At 38.4% G+C, this 19,095-nt stretch overlaps 1 protein-coding gene across 5 annotated transcripts in view; it reads left to right on the forward strand.

Moving 5' to 3' along the window:
* Positions 1-19,095, forward strand: part of RAB27B (RAB27B, member RAS oncogene family) — a 141,860-nt gene that overhangs the window by 96,677 nt on the left and 26,088 nt on the right. The window contains exon 2 of one of the 5 annotated variants that reach the window (XM_045456860.1): positions 13,587-13,659. The exons of the other annotated variants lie outside the window; for them this stretch is intronic. Coding sequence (XP_045312816.1) covers positions 13,601-13,659 — 59 coding nt within the window. The 5' untranslated portion in view covers positions 13,587-13,600. The remainder of the gene's footprint in view (positions 1-13,586; positions 13,660-19,095) is intronic. 5 annotated transcript variants of the gene reach the window in all.

A 19,095-nucleotide genomic window follows, 5' to 3' on the forward strand; every position in this document is an offset into this window, starting at 1 on the left:
ACCATGTTAAAACTGATAATAACAATTTAATCTCTGGCATAATTTTTATATATCTGAATTTTTTTATTGAAAGAAGTCACAAAATAGCTATTATGCGTCAGCAGCATATTTGGTATTTTGGTTGTAAAAGATAAATAAGATAATTCCTATTCTTGAAGGACTTAGAATCTGGTATGTTAGAGAGATTCATGAATGACAAGTTTAGTGTAGCCAGGTAAGGTTTAAGCTAGTGGTTTCAATGCAATATTGTGATAATAAATAGGAAGGTAAATTTAAGAGGGCTAAAACTGTAGAGAGATCAGTTAGAAGTGGGAAATAAAGAAAGACTGAAGTTAGCTCAGTAATTGTAAGGTTGGAGAAGAGATGTCAGGTTAGAGAAGTAATTAACAAGAGTCGCACTGACCAGACATTGAGAGAGAAATTTTTATAAAGTCTCAATTGCTGGTTTTGAGGTAAGAGAACAATGAATAGTGGCCCCCCAAACTGAAATTAAGTATAAAAAAGATGAAGCAGGTTGGGGGAGAAAGACATACTACACTTGGGGTAGCTGTGGTCGTTCAGTTTGATACGTTCAAGGAAATGGCTTCCAGAATCTGAACCTCCTGGGAGAGGTCAGGCTGCTGACAGCGGCTGGAAAATGTTGCTAATCCACAGGACCAGGTGCCATCCCTCAGGGAGAAGTAGTAGCTGTAACATAGGACTCATGATTTTCTTCTGTTTCCATAAGCACTCATCAGCTTTGACTAATAAAGGTATGTGTGTTCTGAAAAGACTTAAGGGAAATGTAAGATTACATCTAACTATATATATTTATCATCATTTTTATCATTGTTAAACCGGAAGAATATCTTAAATTTGCCTTTAGCTATTAGTTTATGAAGACGGCATCATTATCCCTTTTTGTCAGGCAATCGCTTCAAGTAACACTTCCTTTTTCTGTAATTCCGTTCTGTATTCTCTCCCGGCCCCACCTTGTGAAAAATGACTCCTATCTCGTTAGGAATGTGTTCTAGTAGAGAGAATGGAAGACTTAACAGAACTCTAAAGGGATTGAATCTATTGATTTTGGCTCATTAACATCATGCTGTAATAACTGATAGCCAGCCAATAGCAATTTTAAAACAAATTATTTCCCATTTCTTCATTTTTTAAGGTAGCTTTCTTTTAGCTCGGCTGTGACTGAACTTATGACACATTTAATCTCAAGATCTACCTACCAAAACATAAAATACATCCTGATGTTCTAAAAGAATAATTCTCTAGTTATGATTACTCTTGCAATTTGCAACAGTATGCAAAATATTGTCAAATGTAAATATATGGCAAATGATTGACCAAGTTTTAGGGAGAGTTATTCTTTCTCTCCTACCTCCCCTTTCCCATCCATCTCCAACCCCATGATAATAGGGTTTCCAGTTCACTGTTTGAAAAAGTCTGGGAATATTTTTATTACATTTAAAAACATTCTTTGTACTACCATATGACTGCCTGTCTCCATTTCAAGTATTTCTGAGTATTAAGTAATCAGTATGACAGCATTCTTCATGCTCACTTGTCCAGTTGAGGTGTTATCTCCATACCTTCTGGATTTCAGGTATGTAAAGTGTTCTTTGTTACGGATAAATCATTTCCGACACCAAGTTCTGGAAAAATGTGTTTTTCGTAAAAGCTGTAACTCACAATGGACCTTTGCAGATCACTATCAATTATGACTCTGATACCGTCGTCGAGGGTGAAAATTTGCGTTGATAATGAGTCCTTGATTAAAGACTGACAACAACCACCATCATTTTCAGTTTGAAATATTACCACCTAAGGAATGCCTTCATTGAATGCACCAGTTTTCAAATCTGGGTCACTGTGTAAGAATATCAAAAGCTTGATCATTTTCATTTTAATGGGCACAGTTTTGCAAATTCTACTTTTTTCTTACGACTGCTTTCTGTTTGGGATAATTGTTTTACACATGTCGTGTGAAGATTTCAGGCATTTAGACAGTATAGATGCCAATATATGAAAAAGACAAAAGAAGGTTAAAGTAAACAAACATGTCTCCCATCCTAGCCATAATCTTTATGAGTCTGGTTCCTTTTAACACAATTGCCAAAATTAGCCCAAGGAATGAACGATTTAGAGACAAAATTGAACTCGATGTGGGTGACAGTGAGGTCTCCAAACCACAGGGTGCCATGGAAAAGGGTATTATAAAGGCAGAAGTGAAATTTTTTATCTATTAAGGGTTTTTCTCCTGGCCTGATGTACTCTCTCGTGCTCCCAGATACTAAGAACATATATCAAATCCAGCACTCATGAAGAAAAGTCTACAGAGTAGACTGGCTCTTGAATAATACCTTTTTTCAATTTTAATTTTATTTTTATTCAAATATATTTAATATACAGTGTTCTGTTAGTTTCAGGTGTATCATATAATGACCCCACAGTTCTATACATTACTCAGAGCTCATCAAGGTAAGTATACTCTTTATCCCCTTTATCTATTTCACCCATTCCCCCCACCCGCCTCCCCTCCGGCAACTGTCAGTTTAGTCGGTCTCTGTATTTAAGAATCTGTTTTCTTTGTCTCTTCTTTTTCTTTGTTCATTAGGTTTTTTTTTTTTTTTCTTAAATTCCACATCTGAGTGAAATTATATGGTATTTGTCTTTCTCTGACTGACTTCTTTCTTTTACTTAGTATTGTACCCTCCAGGCCCATCCATGTTGTCTCAAATGGCAAGATTTCATCCTTTTTAATGACTGGGGTAATATTTTGTTATATATACACAGTTCATCTTCTTTAGCCATTCATCTATGATGAACATGGGGTTGCTTCCATATCATTTTTTTTTAAGCGGCAAATATCACTTTATTCCTGTTACTTTAAAATTACCCTGTTTAACTGGATCTGAAATGAATTGGGGCTAGATTTAAAAAGGAGAGTAAATATTTTTATCATAATCATTCCAGTGTTGAGTTGCCAGAAGTACATTTACACTATAGCAAGGTGTCTAAGGTAAATCCATAACGTTCTTAAGAATAGTTGCTTTTGTCCTGAAGCTTTATTAAGAAAGAAATGAAAGATTCTTTTTTGCAGACATTTTAGAGAAATGATATATTCTCAGCTTCTCCTATATAATTGGAAATAAGGAGGCTTTTTATAAAGCCAGGTTTTCCCTATGGCCCCTAAACTCCTATCTGGACAAAAAATTTTATTACAGTCTATTTTGTCATAGAGGTAAAATTGTCTGCTTGAGTCTTTTTTTCTTTGACACTCATTGAAAGTGGAGCAAAGAACTTTCTTTTTAGTACAAGTCAAGGGGAAAATTATTCCTTGTCAGAACTTTATCTCAGAGTCCATCTTTCTCTGTTTTGATAGTTTGTTGCTTCCAAGATGGGAAATTAATGGCTTGTTGACCAGTCTTTCTGATGATTGAATTTTTGTTAATGTAGGTATGACCGAAAACAGCTAATGAATTACTCTGCCCAGTGAGCATATTTACTTTATGTAGCAAAAATCCAAAGGCAAACCTAATGTTAGAAGTTGCAGGCTTAAGAATAGTATTGTAGGGGAATGATTTGGGGCAAAAACGAACTTTATAAATAAAAACTAATGTGGCCCAAGTGGATGGTGATGCTATGGCCTAGAAATCCTGGAGCAGCTACCATTTTTTTAAATGTTTATTTATTTTTAAGAGAGAGAGAAAGAGAGAGAGGCAGAGAGAGAGGGAGACATAGAATCTGAAGCAGGCTCCAGGCTCTGAGCTGTCAGCACAGAGCCTGATGTGGGGCTCGAACTCACGAACCGTGAGATCATGACCTTAGCTGAAGTTGGACACTTAACCAACTGAGCCACCCAGGTGCCCCTAAAATCTTCCATTATTAAGGGCAGACCCTGGGTTAGATAAGTGTTCAGATCGGCAGTTCTGAAAATACAGTCAATGTCCTTTTGTAGAAATGGTCATTGGTGTCCTTCTACAGAGTCTCCTAAGTCAATCCTCAGGAAGGGAATTCTTTTAATAGAGTTTGAGGCCTGCTCACCATTGCTGTCCATAACACTTGAGTGTGTATTCTTTAAACATTTGTTTGTTTATTTATTTTTGAGAGAGAGAGCACAAGTGGGGGAGGACAGAGAGAAGGAGAGACAGAATCCCAATCAGGCTCTGCACCATCATCTCAGAGCCTGATGCAGGGCTTAAACTCACTAACTGTAAGATCACTATCTGAGCTGAGATTATGACCTGAGCCAAGATGCTTAGGAGTCGGATGCTGAACTGACTGCACACTCCGATTGTGTACTCTTGACAGTAAGTTCTTGGTTTCCTGTCTCATGGGTAAACATTACAAATGTATGTAAGTAGACTCAGGTGGTCAGCTGGCAGACACCGTGGTTAGTCTGCAGACTAAAGTCATTGTAATTGATTAACCAGCCTAAGCATTTTTCCATCAGGAATGATAGCATTTTTATGAGCCAAACTTAGCCAGCTGCTAGTGTTAAGAGATAGGCTTGTGAGCGGCTGTACAATCTCTAAACAGGTCCAGGCCCACAACTGCAAACTAAATGGCCAACGTTTTAGATACGTAATACCAAAGATCTCTCGGTTGATTGCATCTTGGTAACTTTAGAGTGACCGTTAAAACCATTACTGCCCCCTGAGTTGTTATCCACAGAAATAGATGCCAGTATACTATTCAGTCCAATTTCTAACCTGTCAGTCTAGAAAAACAGACTTATTACATAAAATAAAATGGTTCAGAATTGAAGATTTAAACAATTCACAGGAACTACAAAGATAACAGTTTGACTTTCCTTAGAGATAAAAATACACCTATTGATTATAGGAAGCAAAACAGCGTCCCTTATTTGCCACATTAACACATTTGGAAATGTGGTCAAGCAACAAGATAGGTCAGATGCCTGGTAGCAAAAGGCAGCTATATAAGAAATAGCCTTAAAGTAAACTAATTAGTTCATCGTGGGAAAATTTGGACCTGGTGTTCTATCTGTACTTGGCTTATCTCCAAATAATAGTTTCAAGTCAGTGAAATTTAGAAAACTGACATGGAAGTTGTTGACCCACTTGTCGTAGAAAGGATTATGCCGGCAGACTTCTATTTATTCCGCCATAAGAAAAACCTAGGTCAGATAACTACAGGAATTTTTAGAAGGATTTTATGGGATTTTTTTTTTTTTTGGCAGAACTACTAGAACACTTTATCAAGTGCACTGAATTCGTTTCCAGTCTCTTCTTAATGACATGAGTTTTTGAACTATTTTTCAGAAAAATAGGCCTATAAAACTTTATGTTTGAATGGAAATTTAGATAGCTACTTTCAACTAATTTTTAGGTATAATGTGATTTATGAGGACAGTCCAAATCCATCTAAGCTTAGATGATAATACCAATAAAGACAAAGAAAATAACCATTCGGAACATAGAAATAGGATAGGTAGAAATTGTTTTTCCTATGGTATGGGTCCAAGCCGAAATCCAACCACTGATCACAGTATAGTTTAAGATTTTTTTTTTTTTTTAGTTTAAGATATTTATCGCTGTTAGGTTTTATCTTTTGCTTTTAAGAGAAAAATGCCTATTTAAAATATATTCTTAGTCTGGGGGGTTTGCTGCAACAATTTTACCTTAGATTTGCTAGTTTCAGGCAAAAATATTTGTTGTTAAGTATCTTCAATTCATGCTTTTGTATTATATTTTAATGAACAGAAACTGTAAACCTCTATAAAGTTAATAATCACTGTCCCTCAGATTTACTTACACCATTTGTCCCTGGGGATTATGTCAGCAAGTAGCTTAATCTGCCCAGAATTTGTGCTACAGGTTTTTCTGATGGTTGAGGTTCAGAAAGGCACTAAAATAAATTAGCACCATGTACAGTGTTTAAATATTTTATATTTTAATATTCCTATTTAGTATTTAATATCTTTATTTAATATACTTAAATATTTGTATTTCATATTTATTAAAGCTTTGTGGTAATAGTATACCTATAATTTTAGTTTTTTAAGGAAATTTGTTTTAGTAGTGCTAAATTACCTTAATTAAAATTTTTTTTAAGTTTACTTATTTATTTTTGAGAGAGAGAGAGAGTGAGCAGAGGAGAGGAAGAGAGAGAGGGAAAGAGAGAGAATATCAAGACACGGGACTTGAACTCAAGGAACCATGAGATCATGACCTGAGTCAAAATTAAGAGTAGGACGCTTAACTGACTGAGCCACCCACGTGCCTCTAAGCTACCTTATATTAAAAATGTGCTTCTGATAAGAGAACTTGCACGTGAAGTAGTTTTAAAAATAGCATCAGGGATGTAGTCATATTCACTCTCTTGTGTCCTCTCCTGGTTCCCCAGGGACTAGGTATAATGCTGAACACATTGAACAGCTAGCATGACACCTGCTGACCAGGGAGAATAATAGGAACATTGAAGCCACAGCGGTGTGCCTGCTGCATATCAGCAGAGCCAGGGGACCAATGTTAAACTACCTTGCAAAAAAGCAGAAAAAAATGGCTTATTTGGAAATCAGACGCATCCTAAGCTTCAGCTCAGTGTACTTGATTCCAACATGTTACAATACCGTACGGTAACGACATGTCTATTATTTCCATTTCTATTATTTCTGTTCTTCTGAAATGTAAATGTTGTAAATGATGAAGTCTTCCTTGAAATGTTTCTTCAAAGTCTATAAACGTTGACCAAACCGAGCTATCCACGTTTCTTCCTTTTCAGGTAATCAAGATTAAAATAGTTTTTAAAACTGTGACTATTAGAGCAACCATCCCTCATATGCTGGGATCTGTATGTAAATTGCCCATCCAAATAGGTTTAGGGCCACAGTCCAAATGAAGGACAGGAAGTGCAAGTGCCACAGAACTAGAAGGAAAGCCGGGCGATGGCTGCAGTGTCATAATAATCAGGGCTGGGTCTGAAATAACAAGGGTGTGACTGCAAGAACCAAGCCAAGTTCGTGAATAAAACCCAGGTACGAATATAGGTTTAATATATATCAATATTTTGCACAAGAAATAACCTTATAGAAAAAGACACTGACCTAGTCATAAACCATGACAGATGGCTGCAGTTGAAATATCTACAGGGCTGGCTGGTGCAAATATTCCCAGTAATTTTTTCAGTGAATGAAAGATCCAAGAGGGTTTATTACTGTTGGTGATAAGCCAAGTAGAGATGGAAAACCAGACTGAATTTTCACTTCGTGAGCTAATTAGTTTTAATTTAGAGATACTTCTAACATAGTTGACCCCTGGAGGGCCTACTGTGTGCAGCATCCTACTTGGACAGACTGATATGCTTTATTGCTAGTCCTACAAAATTCACAAGGAACTTTCCCAACCTGCCTTTCTACCAGTTTTTACCTAGTGTGTGTGTATGTGTGTGTGTGTGTCTTTATACTGGTATCATTGGGGAAGATGGGAGTGGCTGTTCTGAGTTTAATATCAACTAGAAAGAGGAGTCTCCCCCTGAGAACCAGGTATTACAGCTTTAACTAACAATTTGGCCCAAATCAGCACATTATGTATTAGGCCTCTTTACCCTCAGACATATTCACATTACAATACTTGGTCATATGGCCTGACACATTTTTCTAAGTTTGGGGTAGGAATCTATTGGGGGAGAAAAGAAGTCCCCATGACTTCCCCTGGCTAAGCAATTATGGGTATAATAAAAGGGTCACTGCGATAGGAAAAAAAGTACAGTTGTGAAATAGGTTAATGCTATGTTCATTTCAGGCTCACCATACTTCTCCTATCCTTGTCTCAGGGACCTGAGTCCCTCGTGGGGCTCCCTGGCTGCTCCCCTGGGATCTGCTCCTCCTGCCTTTGCTCTAACCTTTCTCTCATTCCCACAAGATAATCAAAGTGTACCTGTCCCTGGTCCCCATACTCTCAGGCCCCTCCTTTCTACTCCATAATCTGATATTCTAATGGTGTCTAATGCGCTAATTGGCCAAAATATAATAGTGTTAATTTGGGGAAGTCATATAACGAATCCTCACAATTTGCCAGTTGTCTATTTGTCCATTTTCCCGCTAGCTGAAATTTATTTTTAACTCCAAGATGTCAATACTCCCGGTGTTTTTTGTAGTCGTTCACAAGCATGCATAGACATGGGGAAAATTTTGAGTCTCCTGATGTGCTTGTTCCCAGGTGAGGTCAAACGAGTGGACACTCTACTTTCTTGTTTCAGTTTCCTACCTTTCAGTTTCTCATACTGTAAACAAGTGTCCTTTTCACAGTTTATTTAGTGCCATATTTTCCCCATTTTTGTGCTTTTAGGTAGTAGTTTTTCTGTTTAAAATGTGCCCCGAGCATATTACTGAAGTGATTAGTGCTCTTAAGTGCAGGGAGGCTGTAATGTGCCTTATGAAGAAAATATATGCATCAGATAAGCTTCACCCAGGCATGAGTTATAGTGCTATTGGTCCTGAGTTCAATGTTTATGAATCAACAGTAATATTAAGTAAGGTGTCCTTAACAGAAATACACATAAAATGAGGTTTAAATTGCTCAGGTGATGAAATATTGGGACCAGAGGCTCACGGGAAGTTTATCCTGTGTTTCCCCTGGGAAAAATGGCTCAGTGTTCACTAAATCAGTATTTGCAGTGACTTTATAGAATAAAACTACCATGAAGTAAGAGAATCAGCTGGGTTTACTTCCTCCCACAGAAGGAGTGCAATAGTTTAGTGCACTAAAGGAACAGTTTACTGCAGTAAAGTTTAGTGCAGTAGCTAAAGGAATAGAAAAGACAAGAACAGAGTTCTGTAGTTGACAAGTAGAGAGAGGTAAGGTAGTTTAAGCAGGGCACCTTTGATCATTTAAACATTAAGGAAAAAAAAAAACTGAATTCTGATCTTCGAGGTAACAGAAACAAACACAAATAATGAGTACCATAGCTTTTCTTATTGGATTAAAGAAAGTGTATCAGTTTATTGGGAGAGACACGTGTCTTTTTCTATCATTGTTCTAATAGTAACTTTACCGCACAAAGCCCATTATGGATAATGTTTTTAATTATAGTTTTGTAAATAATGTAGAAATAGATTTTATATGATTGCTTTTATATTGGCAATAAAAAAGTCTGAGACACTAATCCTATCTCGTTCTCTGAAGGATTTCCCTGGGGATCTAAAGTTCTGTGTGTTACTGGGATGTGGTACTATCACACATGTTTTGCTGACATTTACATTTTTTAAGAAGTTCAGATAAAATTATTGTAATGGCAGAATTACCCAGTTTCCTAGTAAATTGGAGGAAGAGGTATGTTTGAGCAGGATGTTGTTTTTGTGCTTCTAAAATCACTGTAGAAAGAGAACAATATGTATTTATTTACCTGTGGATTAGAGAGTCAACATGGAAATGTTGAAGGCTATGGCCTCCGACCCATCCTAGACTACTCCAGCTAAGAACACGATGTTAATTAGAAATATCACGTTGATTATGAGGTTAGATATACCTGAAATTGGCCTTGTAAGCCTGTCTTTTTTAAATATCGGTGCTCACTTTTACTTACTAATTCATCTTACCACTGGTGCTAAGACTTTTCTGATAAAATTTGGAGAGAGTTATAAAGTATAGGCTCAAATAGTGAGTAAAGAAATGTTAAAATAAAACTTATTTATAAATAAACGTACATGTATTTCCCCAGACTCTAGGTAAGGACACATTTAGGTAACAATAGGCTATTGACTTACAGGGGGGAAAAACAAGAGGTTTGGAAAACTGAAGGAAAACATTTTTTAACCATCATAGTTTATAAATGATGTAAACAATTCAATTACCCTATTTTTAAAATGAAGAAGAGTAAACAAAAAAAAACCCCATTGATTCAATTACATATAACAAATATAATCAAATGGAGAAACAATTTGATTTATTGGAAATAACACGAGTTTTATGCGGATTAAGTACTGGAAGTCCCTTACCAGAATGTAATGCATTCTGGAAAAGATGTACTGAATCAAATATGTATAAATGTAAAAAATAAATAAATTTCACAGTATGGTATGGGATGGTAAGGGTTGAGGAGGTGGAAAGCTGTCTGTTTCCAGGGAACTGAAAGTAATATAAAATCTTCAATTACTCATAGCTATTTAGATAAAATCGTTGATGGTGTAGATCTAGCATTTTGTACACATTCTTTCATTTTGTTCTTTCAAAGAAAGTGCTCCCATTTATAGGGAATAAAGAGGAAAATAGATTGTTAGATGATGGCACAAATACTGCTCTACCGAGATGGCAACCAACATTGACAAATGGAGCTATTGCCTGGCCAACAACATCTCTGGATACGGCTTTGAATGATCATTCCTGAGTTGATTTTTTCTGAATTAAGAATCATAATACTGGGTGCTCAGAAGAGTTGATGTAATATGGAAAGCGCAAAGTTTGAACATGGGGAGGTCAAGTGTTGCCTTAACCTCAGGGCGATGCTCTCGTTGCCCTTGGGCTGGGGGGGACAGTTACCTGCCTTACACCACGCCCATCCCAACCTCTGACAGAAATCCTGGCAAGTCTGTGGCTCTCATCTTAAGAAGGATAGCTTTTGGTCAACTGTTTATGAAATTATTAATTTTAAAGACTCTTGAAATATTAATTTGCCTTTGATCATCAATTCTAACAGATAAACCCTTTCCTCCCCCACTTCCTACACATTGCCATCTAAACAAGGCAGATCATGGGAACGTGTAAGATGTGTACAGAATAGATTCGGGGGAAATTTCGTAAAAACAATTCACAATAGAAAACTAAATAGTCCTCTAGCATATTCCTGTCTCTGATAAGCTATGATAAAAGTACGAGTTTGATAAGTTAAGTGGCGTTCTGCTTCTCCATAATAAATATTTACTCATGCTTTTTTAAAAAAATTTTTAATGTTTTTATTTATTTTTGAGAAAGAGATAGAGTACAAGTGGGGGAGGGGCAGAGAGAGAGAGAGAGAGACACAGAATCCGAATCAGGCTTCCAGGCTCTGAGCCGTCAGCACAGAGCCCGACACAGGGCTTGACCTCGTGAACCGTGAGGTCGTGGCCTGAGCTGAAGTCGGATGCTCAACCAACTGAGCCACCCAGGCGCCCCATACTCATGCTTTCTGAACACTAAATTAGCTAACGGTAGCCTCAAGTTAGAGATTTAATTTAACTGACTAAATCCTTTGTAATTTAGCGAAGTAGCCTCTCCACACGTTAACTGTCAGTCATGTTTTATATTAATATCCCAGCTCTGAAGGACGATTAGCAAACTCTTAGGCTATCCGATTTTGTGCCCTGCCCCAAAACAACGGAATTGAGTTCAGTCATATTTTACACACTTTGTTTAAAAAGCAGACTTCCAGTTTTACTCTAAATACGATTGCATTTGCATAAATCTCATTTATAAACGACCGTCCAGGACCACAAGCATTGCCTGAAGTGAGGTGTAACCGTATATTTACTTAAAAAAGGAAATAGTTCCCAGGGTGTTGTGTTTCATAGCTTGGTGCCTCACGCTGATATATGAAGTGTGCATTCATTGCTCTTCCTTTTTGCATTGATTTTCATGTCCAACTGCAAATTTCCTGACTTTGGGAATCAACATGCTGGAAGACAGTACAGTAATTGTCTTGTGTTTAAAAGCAACAAGCTGTGGATTCTGACCGACCTGGATTCAAACCCCAGGGCTGCCAATCATTCGTTGTGTGATTTGGGCAAATTAATTAACCTTTCTGAGTTTCAGCCTTTTCCTTTGCAAAACCCCCGAGGGTTATTCTGAGGATTAAATTAGCTAAAGTATGTAAAGTGCTTAGCGTAACAGCAACTCAACAGGAGGCTGCCAATATTAATTCCAATTATAATCTGGCAACTCAACAAGTGATTGTTACTATGAATTCTATTTATGCCTACACTGAAAAACCAGAGTCTAATAGAATAAAGTGTTTTGACAGATTCCTATCACTTTTGTTTTCTAAGTGTATCATATGTATTGGTTATGCCTCCCTATATTGATTCTTCGCTCCCCTTAGAAATTATTTTTAATTTTTATAATTCTATTTGTTTTAAAAATATTTTAATACTTTCATATGGTTCAGAATTTAAAAGGCACAAAAAGTGTACGGTGAAAAGTATCCTTCCCTTCCTTGCCTCCTATCTAGTTCCCCCTCCCAGAAGCAAAACTTCAAAATCCATTTTATACATGTCTAATTAAACACTTGGATACATATTTTCTTCTTTCTCCTTTTTTTTTGCACCAAATTTATCATACTGTTCAGTTGCCGGATGAGACACATGACATCCAGTTAAATGTACAGTATTTGTGATGCACTTACACTACTAAAACATTATTTTTTAATTCCAAATTCCAATTTAACTGAGTGTCCTGAATAGTATTTGCTAACTCTGGCATGCTCTTTACTCGTCATGCTGTTTAGCAGCTTATTTGTCTTTTTATTTTTTATTTATTTTTTCTCACATTAGAACCCTCTGAGATGGTTTTAGAAGTCTCTGCCCCCAAATCACACACTCCAGAATAGTTCATCAACATCATTCAGGATTGTACTCAGGCAACAGCACCTTTTTTCCCCCCCAGTGATTGTCTTCGACTGAGGGATAATTTACCCCACAGTGAAAAATGCACCCATTTCAAGTACACAGTTCAATGAGTTTTGATAAATACATACTGCATACCCGTGTCTTTACCTAATATATTTGGGTGATCATTCACAAAGCAGTTCTTAAATGGTAAACTCTTTAGAACATTACATTTTATGCTATATTTTCACTTTTTCATAGGGCCCAAGGCATTCCAGAGTCCTTTACCGCAGTCGCAAAATGAGAAATATTATTAATGTTTGCAATTGCCACAGTAATTACAAAGAAATGCAAAGATTCCAAAGAAATTGTTGCTGATAGTGCTTTATACCGAGATCATTTTCACCTAGTCAGTGTCTCCCCATTGGCTAACCAGGTGCTTTACACATACTGTATGACCCCATTTCCACAGGAGGGATGTGAGAGCCAGGTTAAATAATTATTCAAACTACACAGCTGGTAATTAGAGGAAAGGAATTTGAGCCATGTCTGACCCCAAAGTCTTGTTAGGGTCACATCTCAATCTGACCTAACTTTGAGATTCCACTTTTCTTAACACTATTCAGAAATGCCAATTTTTAATTTGGAAAACAATTCAGAACAGCTGTTTCTGTTTCTCAGCGGACAACTATCTCCGCTAAAATGCCTGCTAGAGAGAACCAGCTGAGAGAAACTGAACAGGTAAAATTCCTTGGGGTTCAAGTTTCTTTCATCTCTATAAATCCTTTACAAGGTAGTTCTGGATTTTGTGCTTGTTGGTTCATCTGCCTTGAGTCACCTGAGCATGAAGGGCTTATGAAAAAGACTTGAACAGACATAATTATGTGACTTAGGGGGAAAGGAAGCAGTGTTTCTTGCTAAGAAATCTTATTCTGCTTGAAGTGTGTGTATATCATACCCATGTCTTCATGTGTAAATGAAAGGACTGAATTAAAACGAGGGGTGGATGTCTACTCCCGCATATCCCAAATATTTTCTTTCTCCCCCTTTGTAGATGTGTTTTATGGAATGCATGATGTAGAGACAGACCACAAAACCATTCTAGTTACTGTCACAGAGGACACAATGTGAGTATCTGTTTCAAGATCTTTTCCTGATAATGATATCTTTTGAGGGACAGATCCGGGGAGGAGAGATGAAACCAAATTCTGTTCCCAGCTTAGCTACTCGTGTGTGTCTCTGTGTTTACAGCACTTAGAAAAGTCTCTTGCATATAGTTGATGTTCAGCAAATGTTTGCTGCGCTGTCCTGACATTCTCTTTTAAAACTGAGCATGGGGGCACCTGGGTGGCACGGTCGGTTAAGTGTCAGACTCTTGATTTCAGTTCAGGTCATGATCTGACAGTTTGTGAGTTTGAGCCCTGCATCCAACTCTGTGCTGATGGAGGCTGATTGGGATTCTGTCTCTCCTTCTCACTGCCCCTCCCCTGCTTGTGTGCGTTCTCTCTCTCTCTCTCAATAAATAAACTTAAAAAATTTAAACCTGAGTGCATGCTGGTGTGCCTGAGTGGCTCTGTCCTTTAAGTGTCAGACACTTGTTGATTTCTGCTCATGATCCCAGGGTTGTGGAATCGAGCCCCACATCAGGCTCCATGCTGAGCATGCATCCTGCTTGGGATTCTCTTTCTCTCTCTTCCCCTCTCCTCCACTAGCACTCTCTGTCTCTCAAAATAAATAAACAAACATCAAAAAAAGAAAACAAAACACCTGAGCATATACTGTGTTCTGGGTAGTTGGGCAGTGCAGGGAAATCAGTGCAGCTGGACCCAAGCACAATTATCATGGACTCCAAGACTACAGAGCTGCACTGAGGTATTAAGTTCTCTGAATTTGGATCATTTCAACTCATCCAGAAGCATCTTTAGAAGACCAACCAACCTTGAAATCTTGACATTTAGCAAAAAGTAGATGAGAGAGAATTCCTTAAGGTTCAGTGAAGTTCAGAGGGCACTTGCTGCCTGACAGTCCGGGGCAAGTGCGAGTGCTTAAAAAAACAGAAGAGAAAGAAGAAGGAGGAGGAGGAGGAGGAGAGGAACAAGAAGAAGAAGAGGAAGAGGAGGAAGAGAAGGAGGAAAAAGGAGACGAAGGAGAAGAAGAAGGAGAAGAAGGAGGAGAAGAAGGAGAAGGAGGAGGAGGAGGAGGAGAAGAAGAAGAAATCCATGAAACCATAATTTGAGTGATTCCAGTAGTTTGGAATTGGGTTTTGGCCCAGCATCCAAAGAATAATGCTGTGACAGCAACAAAGAAATTATAAGTAAAGTTTTCTACAAAGACTATAAAAGAAGGGAAGAAAATAGAAACCAGGTCAACTTTTTAATGTCTTATTAATTCTCTTAGTATTTTGGTAACTTTATGAATTGATCTGAAATATCTTGATTTTGTCTTTTTTAGAAGCATGATGATCATGTGTCCTTTGCTACATAGTGGGTTCCCTTCCTGTGCATTACTGGTAATGCGCCTGCTCTAGGTGGACAGACTAGCCTTTACTTACTTGTTTTTTTAAAAAAAATTTTTTTTAATGTTTATTTTTTTGAGAGAGACAGAGACAGAATGCGAGTGGGTTGGGGAAGAGAGAGGGAGGCACAGAATCTGAAGCAGGCTCCAGGCTCCGAGCTGTCAGCACAGAGCCTGATGTGGGGCTTGAACTCACAAACTGTGAAATCATGACCTGAGCCAAAGTCGGACGCTCAACCAACTGAGCCACACAGGTGCTCCTACTTACTTGTTTTTTTTTTTTAAGTTTATTTATTTATTTTGAGGGAGACAGAGACAGCATGAGTGGGGGGAGGGGTAGAGAGAGGGAGAGAGAGAGAATCCCAAGCAGGCTCCACGCTGTCAGCACAGACCCTAATGCAGGGCTCAAACTCACTAACCATGAGAATGTGAGCTGAGCCGAAACCAAGAGTCTGATGCTTAACTGACTGAGCCACTCAGGCACCCCTGAAGGACTAGCTTTATAACCTCAGAATGACATACAACTCTTGTTGGAGTTTCTACAATTCCCCTTTGTCCAGCCCAGCTCTTTTATTATCTCATTCTAATGTTTTCACCTCCCTTTATCTTTCTTCAGACATTCATTTGAATTTTTTGGTAGCCTTTTGCCTGTTGCTTCTTTTACATCTAGAATCCAGTAACACAAGTGTGTCATTATAAATTCTGGCTGAATAATTTGGAATTTCCCCTTACTCCTCACCATTTTATTGCATCTTGTTTCAATACGTAGCTTCAGACTTAATGTATTAGCAAAAGTACAGATTATCATTGATTCAATTAAATGCCACTGGTAAAGGGCAGAGTGGTTTTCTTAAGTTAATTATTTATAATAGCTTTTAGAATCCGAAGAGCTCAACCGTTACAATACAGATATTTAGAATGGTTTGACATGTTTAGGGCCAGCTGGAAATAAGATTCTGAGGAGAGAGAGGAGCATGGCTTTATACCCCAGCCCTGCCCACTTGCCATCAGCCCATTGACCTTATTTTGCTAAATTTCTTCTCTGTTTTCCCATTCAGGAATTTCATTAATACAAATATGCCTTATTCTGCCTTCACCTCCTTTTCATTAGTCATTCAACACAATATGCTGTGTCTCTTTTTTACCAGGTCCTCTACTAATCAAAACTTGCCTTTGCAGGGGGCGGGGGGAATCATGCCTTGGAAGACTTAGTTTAGGTGACTGTGGGAGGTAGTGAGTTTAGTGAGTCGACCTAATGAATACTAATGAGTGAACTAGTTAATATATTACCTCCTTGGTGATTTCTTGCTCTAATACAGTTGTTAACATCCTTCCACTAGATCCTTTGGAGTATCTGTTTCCTAAGGATTTCATGAGGGCTGGATTTCATGGCTGGGCAGATGTGGGGTTCAGGAAGGCCTTTCAGTACACCTCAAAAACACTGTCTACAGATGCTACTGTTATAGAACAACTGTCACAAAATATATATGGGAAAACATAAGAGGTTTTCTGGAAGTTTGCCTTTGTACCACAGAAGGGAAGATTAACCATAACCTTAAAAAAAAAAAAAATGTAGAGGCAGAAAAATAAAGCCGGTGAATTGAGTAAAAGACTTTGTAATCCTCCTTAAAAATCTTTATAATATAGGTTCTGAGAATTCAACACAGCTGAAATTTGTTCACAGGCAGACCTGCCTCCAGATTCCAGTTTCTTACTGAGCAATTAGTTTATATCCTCTAAGAATCAAGTCCACGGTAAAAACAGTAGCAAACAGTTACTCAGTAGCAAACTTCCTCCTTCAGGTGACATGGAGTGTAAGGTATTTGCATTCTATGGTGATGTTTTCTTCAGGCTTCTTGAAATAGTAGCCATTTTTTTACATTTAAAATATGATTTTTTTCTCTTGAAGTACAGATTTTTTATTGTGTATCATGAACGTGTGAGATCTTAAATAATGTGTTGCATCATTAAGAACTTTACAGATCAGGGGCTCCTGAGTGGTGGCTCAGTGGCTTAACCCCTGACTTTTGATTTGAGCTCAGGTAATGATCTCATGGTCTGTAGGATTGAGCCCTGTGAGTCTGGCTCAGTGCTGGGTGTGGGGCCTGCTTAAGATTTTCTCTCTTCTTCTGCCCCTCTCCCCGTGTGCATGATCTCTTTTTCGCTCTCTCTCTGCCTCTCTCTCAAAACAAGCAAGCAAACAAACAAAAAACCTTTACATTTGAGATTGTAGACATGAGGATCTGAGCCCAAATTTTCTTGCATGAGATTCTGTGATATTGTGATTTGTAAGAAATATATATATCTGATCATTCAGATGACCAAAATATATTTCTCAGATATATTTGGTCTTCCTCTGCAGTTCCTGGCTCACAGCTCCCAAACCCCTTGGACTTTCCTGAGGGATAAGAGCAATGGAGCATCTTTTGGCATAATATTTGGTCTCTACTTCTCAGTTCCTGTCCTAGTTTCAGAGCCATCAAGGTGACATGGGGGTCTTGGTATTCATAACAAACTCCCTTCCATTACAACTGGGTATATGTTAATGAAGTGACTTTTGGAAAGTGTCAAGGGATGAGGGTTTATTGCCAGGGGATCAAACCATGGATAGAAGGTTGGAACTTTCAGTCTCACCTACTGATTTCAGGGTAGGGGAGAAGAGCTGGAGGCTGAATCAATCACCACTGGCCAATGAGTTAATCAATATGCCTAAGTAATGAAGCCTTCATAAAAACCCCAAAAGGAGGGGGTTCAGAGGGTTTCCAGGTTGGGGAGCCAGAACATTTCCACATGCCACCATGTCAGGCCCCAACTCCATGAGGACAGAAGCTTCTTTGCTTGCTGCTGTGCCCTATGTATCTCTTCATCCTACTATTGATGTGTAACCTTCAATAATCTTTGCAATAAATCAGTAATCTAGTGAGTAAACAAGTTTCCCGAGTTGTTTGAGCAAATTAATAAAACTTAAGGAAGGCATTGTGGGTTATAGCCACTTGGCTGGAACTACAGGTAACAATGAGAGCTTGCAATTGGCATCTGTACTGGGGAGGGGGTGGTCATTGGAACCTCCAGTTTGTAGCTGGGCAGTTAGAAGCACAGGTAACCTTGGCTTTCAGTTGGTGTCGGAAGTAGAGGACTATCTAGTGGGGCTGAGCTCTTTACCTGTGGAATCTAGGTATAATGTCAGAATCGAGTTGAATTCTCAGATACCCTACTGGTGTCAGAGAATTGCTTGTTGGTATGGGGAAACCTACACACACACACACACACACACACACACACACACACACACGTTGGACTTGGTCTAGGATCCCAAAAGAGGTTCCCTCTTCAGTAATCTTACCCTGAAGCACTTAAATAAAGCCCTTTCTATCATCTCTTCAAAATCTTATGTATTTTAACTGGACACGGTCTGAAACCAAGGAAGCAGAGGTAGGTATTAAGGCCTTTGCTATCTTAAAAACCACTATTAGTAGAGTTGGAAACTATATACTCACCCACAGGGTTCTTTAATTTTATAGCTTTGTACTTATGAGTTTTAGATTTGTTTCTTCTTTGATTCAACATGTAAGGTAACTCTGATGGTAAAGACACTGTTTCTTATACAGAGTGTTCAGGGTTTTTATTGCACAACCCAAAGTTCTCCAAGACCAGCTGTCTTTATTACAGAACCACACAAATTAGATCAAACAGGGCATTTATTCGTGTCTCCAGCATACATTTGTTGAACACGTATTTTTAGCCAGGCTCCGAAGTGAACAAAGCATGCACAGATTCTCCCCACGCAGAGCTTGCAATCTAGATGGGAAAGTGAGTGATAATAATCAAGAAGACAAATACCAGCTGGGAAGAAGGGCTAGAAAAAAAATTAAAATAGAGCGATGCCACAGAAAGTGAATGGGAGCCTTCTTTAGTTTTGGGGGCCCTACAAGATCCCTCTGAAGAAGCAGCATTTAAACTGAGAACCGCGGGGCGCCTGGGTGGCGCAGTCGGTTAAGCGTCCGACTTCAGCCAGGTCACGATCTCGCGGTCTGTGAGTTCGAGCCCTG

This window comes from Leopardus geoffroyi, chromosome D3, assembly GCF_018350155.1.
Source record: "Leopardus geoffroyi isolate Oge1 chromosome D3, O.geoffroyi_Oge1_pat1.0, whole genome shotgun sequence".
Taxonomy (NCBI): domain Eukaryota; kingdom Metazoa; phylum Chordata; class Mammalia; order Carnivora; family Felidae; genus Leopardus; species Leopardus geoffroyi.